The sequence below is a fragment of the Centroberyx affinis genome, unplaced genomic scaffold, assembly GCF_046629955.1.
Source record: "Centroberyx affinis isolate AG114_WGS23_722 - 3 ecotype Tasmania unplaced genomic scaffold, CSIRO-AGI_Caff_v1 ptg004420l_1, whole genome shotgun sequence".
NCBI lineage: Eukaryota > Metazoa > Chordata > Actinopteri > Beryciformes > Berycidae > Centroberyx > Centroberyx affinis.
This window is the reverse complement of record NW_027282098.1, coordinates 22,629-37,774: the sequence shown is the minus strand read 5'-3', so window position 1 is coordinate 37,774 and position 15,146 is coordinate 22,629. Positions and strand designations below refer to the sequence as shown.

Below are 15,146 nucleotides of genomic sequence, written 5' to 3'. Positions count from 1 at the left end.
ATTTCTATGCAGCAAACTGTTTCACTTTGGTAGAACTTCTACTTTTAGCTCGCATTCCTGGAAATGACTCTTCTGATATTAGCTGTGCTGGGAATCCATAGTCATCACTGACATCCAGAGATTCATTAATGAGAACAAGAAAAAATGCATCTTGAGAAATCTGATAAACAATGGAACAAAAATAACATTATCTAGATCACGTTTCATTTGTTTTTATGTTAGAAATATCACTTTGACAATCTATACGTACCACAGGCAGCTAAGATCTGCAGATTAAAGTTCATTAAATTATATTGCATACAAGCTTTCCTTTTATATATTTTCTCTACAAGCCTCTCTCCTCTTCTTCTAAAGATCTGAAAGAGTGCAGCATCAGACTAGAGGCTACAGCCTGGCTATGTTCACATCAAAAAGTGTGTTTGTAAGGAGTCACTACTTTTTTCTGGGAGCCCAGTGTAGACCTCTTCTCCATATCTGAGTGAAACTCAGCACAAACCGCCTACAGAGATAGCCGGTCTCCTGCAAGGCCGACATGATAATAAAAAGATCCTGATCACAAAAAGCGCTGCTCATTCCTTCATGAGATTCGGCTGAACTCTGTCTTGATTTCATCTTGACTTCAAAGCATTCATCTAAAAGGAAAACCTTCTCGGGGTATTTTGCTCGCAAGTCTAAACGAAGAATGTGTGATTCAGTGTTCTGAGTTCAAGGCAGGCGTAACTGAATGCATGCTTTAATTGGGAGACTTTCTCTTCTCTCTGCAGTATTTTGTCTTTGACTTCCACGTCCCTCCTGATGTCATGTTTGACAAGATCATCAAGCTCTCAGTGAGTAATGCATGTCCCAAAAGTACACACTGCAATGCTGCTGAACAAACAGCACAATAACACACAGTTATTAGTCTGTCTGTCTGTGAAACCAATAACCTTCCTCTCTTCTGTTTTATGTTAATTCAGTTTCCAAGACAACCATTGTTTCAGAGTATGCACATTATTTTTATATCTTCATCACATCCTTCACTCTTTCTGATCAGGTGATTCACTCTAAGAACCTTCTTCGGAGCGGGACCTTGGTTGGGACCTTTAAACTGGATGTTGGGACCGTTTACTCACAGGCTGGTAAACTATCAGCTTCAGCTCCAATATGAATCTATTAACTGCTATCTATTTAGGATCTTTGATTTTTTTTTTTGAATATGCAGTTTATCTTCAGTATATGTGTACATCCTTGAGGAAGGACTCGCAAATGGAAGGAAAAGCTTTTTGCGTCTTTGTCTCCTTTGTCTCACCGTCACAACTCAGTACAGATGTAGTGTGCAGTAAACATGTTACAGCTTCAATATGAAAATACACTTTCATAGTTTCATTGGCAAATATTGTCAGTTTGTTTCTAGAGCTCTGTCAGCTTATTTGAAAATGAAAATATGTCTTCAGTCCCATGTTTTGGCTTTTGGTGGCAGGGCTGATTGCATCTCTGATTAATATACTGATTGATTGGTTGGTTGGTTTATTGATTGACTGATTGATTGACACCTATCCTAGAGCACCAGTTCTACCACAAGTGGGCCATGCTGTCTGATCCTGATGACATCACGGCGGGCTGCAAAGGATATATCAAGTGTGACATCGCTGTGGTTGGGAAGGGTGACAACATCAAGACCCCGCACAAGGCCAACGAGACTGACGAAGACGACATAGAGGGGTAATGAGACAAATGAATATGAATGAATGAAGGTTTATCGCACTACAAATCAGCAGAAAAACTGTATAATATGAAATTTAGATCCAGTGACCACTGAACATATTCTTTGAATGTTTTTTAAAGTCTCCTTTGGATTAGCACTAAGTAGCTTTGGGAAGCTTATTCCATAAAGAAACTATATGAGAAGGTTTGCTTAAGACATACATGTTTGAATCTTAACATAATTTGAACTCATAACAGCCTGTTACTGATAAACCATGATCTACTTTTCTGTTGTGTACTACCATTTTAATTTCATATGGACACCTTAAAATAATCGTTATTGCTTTATTTTGTGTTATCTGCACCCTGTTTATTTCTCCAACTGTAGCATTACCCCAAACATTGGCACAATAATTTATTTGACTCTCTACCTCTAATGATAACTGAGTAATTATATACAGTAACCAGCTTTGGAAGCAGATTACTGTAATTTTCTTACATTTTCCAGGAACCTTCTGCTCCCTGAGGGCGTCCCGTCAGAGAGACAGTGGGCCAGGTTCTATGTGAAGATCTACCGCGCAGAAGGCCTTCCTAAGATGAACACCAGCATCATGGCCAACGTGAAGAAGGCCTTCATAGGCGAGAACAGAGACCTGGTGGATCCCTATGTTCAAGTGCAGTTTGCTGGGCAGAAAGTACGTCCCTCCACACCCTGCTCTCTTCTATTCTTCAGTAGTGTCTACGGGGTTATAATTCTTTATTTATTGCCCTCCCTTGTGTTATAACAAGTTGCAATATATACTGTATGTTGGTTATTGCATAAATGTGGTGAAATCAGCTTTGTGGTTTTACAGAGGTGGAAAGGTACTGAAATATTTTACCTAATTAGAAGTATTGCTATTTTAGTTACATTTTTCTCAAGTGAGAGTAAGAATGTCTCACTCAAGTAAAAGTAGAGGAGCAACTCATATAGTTACTTTTGAGAGAATGTGATTAAGATTTTATGCATGTTTTAAATTTTCCCTGTTGGTTTGTGAACAATTCCTTCTAAACTCATATTAATAAAGCTATAGTATCAGCTATTTGAGATAAAGTCGAGAATGACTGTTTTGAATGTTTTACTGTAAATGCCAGTAAAACTAGCCACTATTATATCTAAAAATAAAACTCATTCATGTAAGAGGAAGAGTAAATACCTAGAGATAATTAGAGAAATAAAGATTTATTCAAGCAGAAGAAGTAATCTCAGAAAAAGCTCTCCAAAAAGTGGTGTTACTGCACCACAAATCTGCTGAAGAACATTAACTTAGAGTTATTGTACCAGAGAGAGCAGTTTCTTTCAGGGGATTTCAGTCCTATTATGTCTCTCCAGGGGAAGACTTCGGTCCAGAAGAGCAGCTATGAACCAATCTGGAACGAGCAGATCGTCTTCACCGAAATGTTCCCTCCGCTCTGCAAACGCATGAAGGTCCAGATAAGAGACTCGGATAAGGTCAATGACGTTGCCATAGGAACGCACTTTATTGACCTACGCAAGATATCCAACGATGGTGACAAAGGTGGGTGAAGACTCACGAGGCACAGTGGTAGCAGTGTGGCGGATTAGCATTGATTAGCTGTCAGTCACATTAATTAGCCAGTATAAACTTGTCTATTTTATTATGTACTAATTAGCTGTGCTAGATAGTGAATTGTTTTCTCCAGGTCCTTGGAGACACATGACCCATCTGACCCTTCAATAATGGTCATATGGTGTAGGAATTTAGTGGATGGTATCATTCAAATGGACTTGCAATCAATACATACATTAGCATGTATTAAACCAAAGTAGATGATCCATGAAGAATCCCATAATGAGTCACATAATGAAAATCTGTGACATTTTCAACAAATTGCATTGCTACTTTCTGTCATCAGCTGATATAACACAATAGTGACTGAACCTATACCCAGTTTATGAAAGACCAACAACAAAGATTTTGCAGATTACCACTTTAACTCTTCTATCTCTACACCTCTCTTTTCCCTCTCCTGCATCACCCCCTCCTCTCTTCTCCCCCGGTCCCTACCCACACCCCCTCAGGCTTCCTGCCCACCCTGGGCCCGGCCTGGGTCAACATGTACGGCTCCACCCGCCAGTACACCCTGATGGACGAGCACCAGGACCTGAACGAGGGTCTTGGAGAGGGCGTGTCCTTCAGAGCCCGCCTCCTGGTCTCTGTTGCCGTGGAGATCCTGGACACCACCTCCACTGAGATCATGAGCTCCACCGAGGTGCAGGTGGAGCCCGTCTCCAACATCTCAGAGGTGAGAGGCTCACTGGCCTGGCTGGTTGTTGGGTATATGGGTATATACTGTATCTTATCAGGCTTGATTTTATGTGCTGGAACTCAACACTAGTCTATGGTCAAGTCAATTTCTTGATTCCTTCCTTCATTCCTTGGTATAATTCAATTCAATTCAATTCAATTCAATTCAATTCAATTCAATTCAATTCAATTCAATTCAATTCAATTCAATTCAATTCGATTCAATTCAATTCAATTTAATTCAATTCAATTCAATTCAGGTCAGTTCAGGTCAGTTCAGTTCAATTCAATTCAGTACAATTCAGTTCTGTTCAATTTGCTTTATTGGCATGAATGTTATAAAGAAACAATATTGCCAAAGCATTCAGGAATGCAACATTACAAATAAACAATAATAAAATCTATTAAAAAAAGATAACTTCTTATAAAAAAAAACATTTTAAAAAAGTTCTAAAAAAAGTATGAAATAGCTATGAAATTATTATTATGTAAAGTGGCTAATGGGAGTTCATATACAGTAATACACACATAAATACACATATATTATTGGGGTGATGATGAGAGAAACATAAAACCTCCCTATTCCTTCTACGCCACTGAAAATGAAACGATCAGACGAAACAGTCGAAGGAAAGCCATTATCTTGCCTTGTGATACATGAGCGCCCCAAGCTGTCGTGCCCTTTGACCCCTGTCTCTGAACTTATGACCCTACCATAACCAGTGTGATGCTACCAATCCTCTGTAATATTGACATACGTGTAGTTAACTGCTCATCAGGGAAATCAGAAACATTACACGCGTCGCCTGAAGCGAAGCTTGCCAGTTACCTCTTGGCTGTTATCCTGTAAACGCCTCCCTGAGGGCCTCATTCATCCAGTCAGTCATGCCAGCCTGACACTGTGCAATCCTCAAGTATTGTGCCTCGAAGGAGAAAGAAAGAGCGAGAGACAGAGAGAGAGAGAGATAAAGAGTCACACTGCATTCACTAACCCTTTTGAGAGATTTACAGTCAAAATCACTTTTTAATTTAACAGCCTAAGACGTACCATGTCTTTATGCGGTAACAAGTTACTATCAATACTACTATCAATATTCAATTTCAGTGATAATATTACATTGAAACTGCAAATTAATTTTCCTCATAATTAGTCATTACAAGTCACAAGTACAAACAAGAAGTATGATGGATTACTGTTCCAAGAGAGTAACAAGTAATGAATAATACAGAACGTTTTTGAATAACGAGCCCAAGATGGGAATGTTCAAGTAGCGCACTTAAAAACTTGATGTATAAACTCAGTGGTTCAATAATTCAGCGAAGAGACAGCAGGTTTTTTATGTGTGTAGTGAATTATAAAACTGAGCCTTAACTGTCTGACAGACTGTACATTAACATGAATGCACTTATTCTGTGAAATGTGAAATTTTCAGATAAAAAGTTTAACTTCTGCTGTCTTCTCTTTTGTGTTTTTATTACGCTCTCTTCTCTTTTGTGTTTTTATTACGCTCTCTTCTCTTTTGTGTTTTTATTACGCTCTCTTCTCTTTTGTGTTTTTATTACTTATTGTTTACCTTTTGCATTTGGTTCCTTGTGGATTTTATGTATGTAAATTGTAATGTCATTGCATTTGTTATAAATTGATTTATTTTATTTTATTTTATTCTAATTATTTATTATTTTTTCAAGTATGTACCTCTGTTAAACTCAAACAAGTTGTGCTTTTGGCTGTAAATTGTGTGTTTTCATTCCAACAAACATTTGGTCGCAAAAAAAAAAAAAAAAAATTAACTTCCTCTGTACTGCCCTCTCCTCTCTCCCTCAGAGTGCCACAGGGAAAATAGAGGAATTCTTCCTGTTCGGTTCCTTCCTGGAGGCCACCATGATTGACAGGAAGATTGGTGACAAGGCGATCAGCTTTGAAGTCACAATCGGTGTGTCATCTGCTTTTTCATCCCCTTAAATTTTCAACTGGTTTGATAATGCAGTTGGGAGCAGCTGATATAGCACTGTAATGTGAAAAGATCAAAAATCAGTAGCTACTCTCTCACCATGCACGATCCTTAACAAACCTGGAATGCTGTGTCGTCTCCCAGGTAACTATGGCAACCAGATCGACGGCGTGAGCAAGCCTTCGTCGGCGAAGAAGAAGAAAAAAGACGGGGAAAATGAAGAGGAGGAGTCTGAGCTCATCCAGAACTCCAGTGAGGACGAGGCAGACGAGGAAGGGGACCTGGTCTCCGTCTCCTCCACTCCGCTCATGAAGCCCGTCATCACCGACAGGTCAGGGGTCAAGGGTCACTGTCAGGGTCAAGGCTCATTAGAGAGCAAGTTCTAATGTATTGCTCTTTTAGTTTCAGTATAATATAGACCTAGACTGTTACAAAGTGCTTTGCAAATATCAAATAATAGTAGAACGCAAACCCAAAGAGGTGCAGACTATTGGTAACAAACTATAATAAAAGATTATTACATTTGCTTACATTTGCTGTGACATTTATTTTACGCACTGACATTTCAGCTGCAGTCAAAGTCACAGTTCTCTACAAACAGTAAAACAATAAAATACAAAAGCTACTATGAATTAAAAACTGGGTTAAAATGAAGTGAATACATGAAATAAAGCAGTGTATTAAGAAATGCATTAAGAAAAATATAGATTCAAGAAAAAAACAATACATTAGGATACATACATGTTTCAGACTGTGCTCTGGGCTCGTTTGGCTCACCTTTGTTTGCACTTGACAGGAACTACTTCCATCTTCCCTACTTTGAAAAGAAGCCGTGTATCTACATCAAGAGCTGGTGGCAGGACCAGAGGAGACGACTCTACAACTCCAACATGATGGACAAGATCGCTGACAAGCTTGTCAGTATACACCTTTCTTCCCAGTGTACACAGTTCAGGTGGTTGGATGAGTTTAGGCTGAGATGTGCTCAACTAGAGAATAAAAAGATGGGCAAACTATAAACTGTCAGTGATCACCACAAGATGAATAATCACTCATATAAACAAAACATAACACAAACAAAACAAAACTAATTCATGATTCTCTTACTTACATCAGCCTTTCTATCATAACGATATATAACACCCCAAAAATGTACATCCCTGTTTTTTCAATACTTCTTCTTCTTCTTCTATGTGTGTATGGTTTCTCTATAGATACATGTGGCTCATTCAAGTACTTAAGGGGTACAGGGAGAATCTATGAGTCAGTATAGCTAAAATGATGCCTAAATACAAAATAGATGTTAAAATAAGTGGTTTGGATGTAAATCAACAAGCAGGCACAAGTGTGTAACCTGCAGCTTTTTGTGTGCTAAGCTGCAGTATTTGTTGTGTCCCGACAGGAAGAGGGTCTGAATGACGTTCAAGAGATCATTAAGACAGAGAAGGCCTTTCCAGAGCGCAGACTCAGGGGAGTGCTGGAGGAACTCAGCACCGGCTGCAGGCAAGCTACTCTATTATGTCCTTTTAATGGCCTTCATTGAGATTTTGTCGCACAAAATTGACGGCTGTGGTCCTTTCTGTGTGGAGTTTGTCTGTTCTCCTTCATGCTCTGGTTTCCAGTCCAAAGACATGTAAGTCAGGTGGATATGGGGACTCTAAATTGACCCTAAATAGTAATAAGTACTAAACTAGCTGTAAAATCGCTGTTAGTGCTAAAATAGAGTAAAATACTTAACAGGCAGTTTTGCATTTAATGTTGTGTTTAAAACGTCACATAGTGTTACTGCACACTCCAGACTTTACTGACTGCCTTCTGCCACGCTCGGTCTTTATCTACCACCCACAAGCTACTGAAGAAAGCAGCTCTCTGTTGCACTGAAACATCTGAAAAACGCAGTCATTAGGGTCGTCATGGTAATAGAAACTGCTGGTGGTGTCTTTACTGTTTGTTTTCTCTTTGTGTTTTACTATACTGTACAGTGAAACTGTTATACTATCCCACTCCTACTGGCTATACTGACAATTTCAATCGGTGTCAGGCAAGGCCTGTAATGAGAAATATGTTTGTTATTTTTTTATATCAAGACGCTTTCTTTTTTACGCTCTATCTTTTCTTGTGACTTCCAGTCGCTTTGTGACTCTGGCTAACAAGGATGTGAACCAGGCAGGCAGAACCAAACTGGATCGAGAGAGGCTCAAGTCCTGCATGAGAGAGATGGTATGGTGTATGGAGAGAGAGAGAGAGAGAGAGAGAGAGATATGTTTGTGTGTTAGTGTTGGAGTCAAATCACCAACATAAATGTTGCTGCTACTAATGACAGCGCCTTAGTAAGTGAATAGAAATGAGTAATTAGTAAAACTTAGTAATTAGCGTCAGTAATTTTTTCTTTATAGCTTGGATATGAGAGCCTATTTATAGCAAAACAATTTGAATTGAATGTGAATAGATGAGAGTGTGTGTGTGTGTGTGTGTGTGTGTGTGTGTGTGTGTGTGTGTGTGTGTATATACAGTTCAGTGCCTCCCTTTTTGAAACCTTCACCCTCATACACTGTCCTCCTGCAGGACAGCATGGGCCAACAGGCCAAGCAGTTGCGGACCCAGGTGAAGAAGAACACGGTCAGAGACAAGCTCAAGCTGGTGCACAACTTCCTGCAGAGGCTCCGTTTCCTTGCCGACGAGGTACAGATTTAGTTCTGCGTAACTGTTTTCATAACTCTGCTTCTGTGGAGGAAGTGTAGTTAGTTATAATTAGACATGGGGAAAGAACCTGCAGCATTGAGAGTGTTGATTATCTATCAAGTATATAAATAAGTTTTACCTACAAGATGGTTTGAGGCTGTAAAAAGTTTGTTGACCTTTGCAGTGTTGCTGAACACTAGTGTATATTCTTTTCTATTCTACAGTTATTTAAGGAGATGCATTTCATAATTTGTGTTGGCAAGGAGGAGGCTGAGGTCTCCCTGTATGTAACATAATAACAGTTGAGATAATTTGTACTCATGCTTATGCATTTTGATCCAGCCGCAGCACAGCATCCCGGACGTCTTCATCTGGATGATGAGCAACAACAAGCGCATCGCCTACGCCCGCATTCCCTCCAAAGACATCCTCTACTCCATCGTGGACGAGGAGACGGGCAAAGACTGTGGCAAAGTCAAAGCTGCCTTCCTCAGGGTACGACCATCTCCTCCTCTTACTCAACCTCGGTTACATCCTCACATTAATGTTTATGGCTTGGGCCAAGTGGCGACATTGTGAGTGAGTGGCAGTAATCATCCCAAAGAGAAGGTCTGCGTATCAAGCTTTGTCCTGTGTGATGAGTTTCATTTCATATTGTGTATCCCTTTAGGTGGAAGAAATTCATGGCTCAATCCTTAAAACAGAAGAAAAGAAAATGTCCAGCAATATTAGGTAGTAGAATATACCTTCAGGGTTCCCTGATGAAGGTTGCTATAGCTGAAACACATTGGTTTAAATAAAGGACTCCATATACTACCACAAAGTGCTGCAGGACATTTTCTTTCCTTTGGGTTTATGCTTTTGTTTAAGCACCTTTGCTGGAGAGTGAAGCAGCTGCAGAACTGTTCTCTCTGTATTAAGGCAGCCAAACCACTCCTCAAATTGCAAATAAATTGCACCATTTTACAAACAAATTGTATCCAGATAGCCAATTTCATTTCATAGTAGTAATCATCCTCTAAGTGTAGGTGTCAGTTTTTATCAAATGTTGGATTTCTCATTTTAGAATGAAATTGTTGATATGGAGTTCAATTCGTTGTTGTAACCTTTGTGTCCCCAGCTGCCGGGTAAGAAGGGGTTTGGTCCTGCCGGCTGGACGGTGCAGGCGAAGCTGGAGATGTATCTGTGGCTCGGCCTCAACAAGCAAAGGAAGGACTTCCTCAGCGGTCTGCCGAATGGCTTTGAAGAGACCAAAGCTGCTAGAACGGGCCCTGGTCTGCAGTCGGTCCCCCCCATCAGCCTCGTCTACAACAGTAAGTACACAGCAAAACGTCAGTTTTAATTTAACTCAGAGAGAGCAAATCAACACAATGCCTGTGTTTATGTAAGTCTACACCTTTCAGAGTTAATTTAACACTTTAGACACTTTTGAATATCCGCCCCAGAGCCATATCAGCTCTATAAGTCAAACTCTCAAATCAGCACTTGTCAACTCCAAATAAAAATCAACACTTACTAACGCTGGAAAATGTGCTGTGTAGGAAGCATTTCATATTCCTGTACTCAAAACTACTTTACAAAGTGCTCTTGGATATTTGGATTTATTTAAGAAACTGAATGCCAAACTTTGCTTGAATTAGTTTTTCTTTTGATTCACCATCAGGTTTCATATTAGTTTGTATTAGTTTTGGTTTACCATTAAGTTCTACCTCTAACATCAATTAGAGGCGAAATACACACACACAAACACACAGAGACAGGCAGTAATTTGGCTTCCATTGATTCCTTACTTTGAGGTTTACTTTGCTAACTTTAAGTTTACTTAGAAAGGTAATTGATCAGTATTGTCAGCTAATGTGATTTTGTGTGTGTGTGTGTGTGTGTGTGTGTGTGTGTGTGTGTGTGTGTGTGTGTGTGTGTGTGTGTGTGTGTCCAACAGTGAAGCAGGTATTCCAGCTGAGAGCACACATGTACCAGGCCCGAAGTCTCTTTGCTGCTGACAGCAGTGGGCTCTCTGATCCATTCGCTAGGGTTTTCTTCTCCACACACAGCCAGGTTACTGAGGTGAGTGCATGAATGTGTGTGTGCATATGTGTGTGTGTGTGTGTGTGTGTGTGTGTGGGTGTGTGTGTGGGTGGGTGAGAGAGAGAGAGAGCAAATTGCATATTCATAAGCGTTTATATGTGAATGTGTGAATGCATCCAACTGGTACAATGAGCTGATATGCGTGTGTGTGTGTGTGTGTGTGTGTGTGTGTGTGTGTGTGTGTGTGTGTGCGCTGCAGGTCCTGAGTGAGACTCTGTGTCCTACATGGGACCAGCTGCTGGTGTTTGACGATGTGGAGCTGTATGGAGAGGCCAGCGAGCTGAGAGACGACCCGCCAATCATCGTAGTGGAAATCTATGACCAGGACACTGTGGTAGGATCCTACTCTACATGGAAGGACGGATGCATGGATAGATTCCTAAATGGACTGCTTTATAGATGGATGGATGATGACTCTTGCTGTAAAAGATTTAGTTTGCGATCGTGAAACTAAAAGTGTTTGTGCTTGTCCATCCTCCGTGTTCTGACTGTATGTCTGCCCCTGTCTCACCCCCTCCACCCTGTTCCTGATCAAATGAACCCCGGCCCTGCTCATGCTGTGCTGGCTAAGTAGAGTGTGAAAGCATTCGTGCTATTAGAGGTTGTGTTGAATTAGTAGTAGCAGTAGTTGAGGTAGTACGAATTTGTTCGGTTTGGAAAAAATTACATCATCTTTGCATGTACTCACTGCCTTTCTTTTCTTAGTTTGTAGTAGTAGTAGTAGTAGTAGTAGTAGTAGTAGTAGTAGTAGTAGTACTAGTAGTAGTAGTAGTTTGATTGGAGTTGGAAATACATACGGTTGGTTTCAATATAGTAAATCTGCCTCCCAATAATCACCCATGAAAAAATAGAGTAGAAAAAACTTCCTGACAAGTTCACTCAAGTTCAACTACACCTTTATTTTATGCAAATAGTCTAACTTCCACCAGGTGGATTTTTCTTTTAAAAAAAAATATTATTGGCAAGACGAGGTTTCTGCTATTTTCCAAACTTTTCCTACTTAAAACCCAAACTTTTTTTTTGCACTCGGACTTGTACTGACATCAAGTGGCCGCCGTGGAAACTGCATGTCCCAGACCCGTGTCTAACTCCCTTCCCTTGTTCCCTGACTGTCCTGACTGTCCTGACTGTCCGGTGTGTCACGATGTGGTGTTCAGGGCAAGGCGGAGTTCATAGGTCGGACGTTTGCGAAGCCCATCACCAAGATGTGCGACGAACACTACGGCCCCCCGAGGTTCCCGCCGCAGCTGGAGTACTACCAGATCTACCGAGGGAACTGCACCGCCGGGGACCTGCTGGCTGCCTTCGAGCTGCTACAGGTAAGACCAGTGTATGAAAAAACACATACAAACACATACTTTCACATATGCGTACACACACTTACACAGACACACATGCACCAAGAAAATCCCCAGGGAATGCTTGGTGACGGATGGGACCGCATGTCATTAGTGTTCATTTACTGTACACAAGTCCAGTAAGTCAACAGTAATAAGCTATTAGGGATATGGAGGATGTTCAACGCCTTTATCAATGAAGTGTAGCATGCAAAAAACGTAGAAAATAGGGTCTTTCTGTCTCTCTGCCTTGCCTTCTGTGTATATTTCTCATCCATTTAAAACTCATCTTGTGTTCTGTGGTTCTGTGCCTCTGTTTTTATCACAATCTGCCTCCCCGTCTCTTTCTCTTCTCATGCCCTCCTCACCATCACATACTCCTCTTAACTGGGATTTATACCGTGACCGCCACCCATTTCCCAACTGCCCTTGCCTCCTTGAAATACTCCTCAACTCCCTCCCTTCCCTATTTCCTCTGTCTCCTCCCTCCTTCTCCTCCTTGTACTCCTTTTCACCCCCTTCTGCTCCCTTGACATATCCATTTCCCCTGTCTTCTTCTCCTTCCTGCCCCTCCTCCTCCTCCTCCTCCTCCTCCCTACAGATGCCTTTTGATGAGGAGGAGATGAGGCGGGCTCTGATTGCTGTCCATAACTTTGCTGTTCCTCAAATAAAGGTGCTCTTTTCTCTCTCTCTCTCTCTCTCTCTCCCTCTCCATCCCGCTCTGCTCTGCGGTCAGTCTTACTCTACGGTCACTCTGTGGTCGGTGTTTTGTATTGCAGTAACTGTCTGTTTTTTTTCGCTGTCAACATGACTGTGCTTTTCTATGATGTCTTGAGTCATTAACCTCTGCTTTCTCTGCACTTCTCACTGTAGCTATTCTTTAAAGTTGTCACGCTAACCAGCCAAACAAAGAAAGAATAGAATATTAGGGCTATAGGAAACAAATCTGGTATGGTGCTTTTATCACGATACGCAAATCTATTTTGATTATGACCGAACAGAAATAGCTGTGTCATTGCCGGCAAGATTTACTTCCCCTCTCTCCTCCCTGATTAGATTGGTCAAGCAGGGAGGGCTGACCTTCCTCCCATCGAAGGGCCGACAGACTCAGAGCGAGGACCCATTCTCCCTGTGCCCCTGGGCATCCGGCCCGTCCTGAGTCGCTACCGCATAGAGGTGAGATTCGTACCTAATAGATGTGTGCTTTGAACTCCAGAACGACCCCTTGCCTTCATTCTGTTTTTCTCCGGTTCAGGTCCTGTTTTGGGGCCTGAGGGACCTGAAGAGGATTAACTTGGCCCAGGTGGATCGGCCCCGTGTGGACATCGAGTGCGCAGGCAGAGGGGTGCAGTCTGCCCTCATCCAGAACTACAAGAAGAACCCCAACTTCAGCACTCTGGTCAAGTGGTTTGAGGTGGTAAGTACAGCCAGCCATTTCACATTTAGGTTACTGCTGTCCTGTCCTTGCCTTCCAGACTCAAAACTGGTCCGGTTGGCTTTGTTTTATTACAAGGGTCATTATTGAAACCTTTTGGAAAACTTTTGTTAGCTTAGGATGCGAGTGCTGTGATAAAAACACTGACTTCACCTCCCTATTGATTTTGCCCACATCATGTCTGCCCTCCGGCCTCAGGACCTGCCAGAGAATGAGCTTCTCCACCCGCCTCTCAACATCCGAGTCGTGGACTGCAGGGCGTTTGGCCGCTACATCCTGGTGGGTTCCCATGCAGTCACCAGCCTGAGGCGTTTCATCTACAGCGCTCCAGACAAGACCTCCAACAACTGGGCCAGTGCAGGTGCTCACACTCAACTCAAGGAATTTCTTCAATAGTTAATGTGGGGCCTTTCAAACATTGCACTTTTTGACTGTGTTTGGAAAAGCACATATAGAAGTTTTGTACTGATATTATTGTGTTACCATTGAGAAAGCCTTATATTTGATTGCCATATTTCATCATACTCTTTATACTCTATTTCATACTGTTATACTCTATTCTCTACACTATAATGTACAAATATTTGTATGTACAGCATCATATGAACATCATCTCATGATCATCATATGAATCCTTCAGAGGGCAATCTTTTGTTCATTCTTTAGACAGTTCTTGGTTTCCTCTTGTTCTAAATCAGACCTGACATGGCTCAAATAATATTTGCAAATAATTCTTAGTGTTTGTTTTAACCTGCTTGGAGTGCCAGAATGGTGGGGTTTGCCACATAGGGAAATACAATGACTTCTAGAAGGTTTAGACAATCACAGGAAAGTAGTACTGTAACTCAAGGAAGGTTAAAACAAATGCTAAGAAGTATATACAAATACTGTTGAACCCATTGTCTGGTCCCTACAGTATGCATCTCCATTCCTGACTGACTTTGCTGATTTCTCTGCTTCTCTTGCTTTGTGCCCTTACCATCATTTCTGCCTACCCCCTACCTCCATCTGTTATCCTTATCCCTTATCAATAAATCCTCTCTACCTTTTCCTTTTCCCCTCTTCCTCTCATCCTCTTTCTCTCTCACTTTTTGCACGTCCTTGGATACCCTGTCCTCTCCTCCCACTTGGCCCCTCCTGCCGCCTGCTGTCTTTGCCCTTCGGCCTCACTCCAGCTAAGCTAATGAATGGCTACATGGTCCTCACCAATGGGGGCTCCCAGTCTCGCTCCTCACCCAGCCTTTACTCCCGCACCCCGCCCCGCACCCTCTCTCGCCCCGCAGGTGACATCATCGTCAACATGGACACTGACCCTTTGGTCCGAAAGATGGACACGGTGGTCAAGTTGGACGCTGTAAGCCTTTCTTAAGAGTTTGCGTGCAGTGTGTTCATGCACAGTACAGCATTGCCTGCTAATTTCTATAGTATCATATAGAAGAGGGCTGCTTTACATCCAATCCTTTTAACCTGTGTTTCGTCAGCTGTAGCATCCATTGTGTGTATTAATCCTTGTGTTGTTTCATGTAACCCCCCCTGCCATAGACATCTGACGCAGTTGTAAAAGTTGACATGGTAAGTGATTCCCCCTATAGAAATTTGGCAATGAAACCACATGTGCTGTAATTACCGGTTCCTCATAATGACTAAAACCTAAGGAAAGCCA

General features: G+C 41.6%; 1 protein-coding gene across 2 annotated transcripts in view; it reads left to right on the top strand.

Annotated features, from left to right (window-relative positions):
* Positions 1 to 15,146, top strand: part of otofa (otoferlin a) — a 70,790-nt gene that overhangs the window by 46,305 nt on the left and 9,339 nt on the right. For both annotated transcript variants that reach the window (XM_071543950.1, XM_071543951.1), the window contains exons 10-31: positions 765 to 827; positions 1,034 to 1,118; positions 1,542 to 1,701; positions 2,192 to 2,378; positions 3,056 to 3,242; positions 3,767 to 3,990; positions 5,818 to 5,926; positions 6,089 to 6,275; positions 6,741 to 6,861; positions 7,347 to 7,447; positions 8,074 to 8,164; positions 8,510 to 8,626; positions 8,969 to 9,121; positions 9,747 to 9,939; positions 10,566 to 10,690; positions 10,911 to 11,045; positions 11,869 to 12,030; positions 13,105 to 13,224; positions 13,304 to 13,465; positions 13,682 to 13,844; positions 14,767 to 14,837; positions 15,026 to 15,055. In XM_071543950.1, coding sequence (XP_071400051.1) covers positions 765 to 827; positions 1,034 to 1,118; positions 1,542 to 1,701; positions 2,192 to 2,378; positions 3,056 to 3,242; positions 3,767 to 3,990; positions 5,818 to 5,926; positions 6,089 to 6,275; positions 6,741 to 6,861; positions 7,347 to 7,447; positions 8,074 to 8,164; positions 8,510 to 8,626; positions 8,969 to 9,121; positions 9,747 to 9,939; positions 10,566 to 10,690; positions 10,911 to 11,045; positions 11,869 to 12,030; positions 13,105 to 13,224; positions 13,304 to 13,465; positions 13,682 to 13,844; positions 14,767 to 14,837; positions 15,026 to 15,055 — 2,946 coding nt within the window. The remainder of the gene's footprint in view (positions 1 to 764; positions 828 to 1,033; positions 1,119 to 1,541; positions 1,702 to 2,191; positions 2,379 to 3,055; positions 3,243 to 3,766; positions 3,991 to 5,817; positions 5,927 to 6,088; positions 6,276 to 6,740; positions 6,862 to 7,346; positions 7,448 to 8,073; positions 8,165 to 8,509; positions 8,627 to 8,968; positions 9,122 to 9,746; positions 9,940 to 10,565; positions 10,691 to 10,910; positions 11,046 to 11,868; positions 12,031 to 13,104; positions 13,225 to 13,303; positions 13,466 to 13,681; positions 13,845 to 14,766; positions 14,838 to 15,025; positions 15,056 to 15,146) is intronic.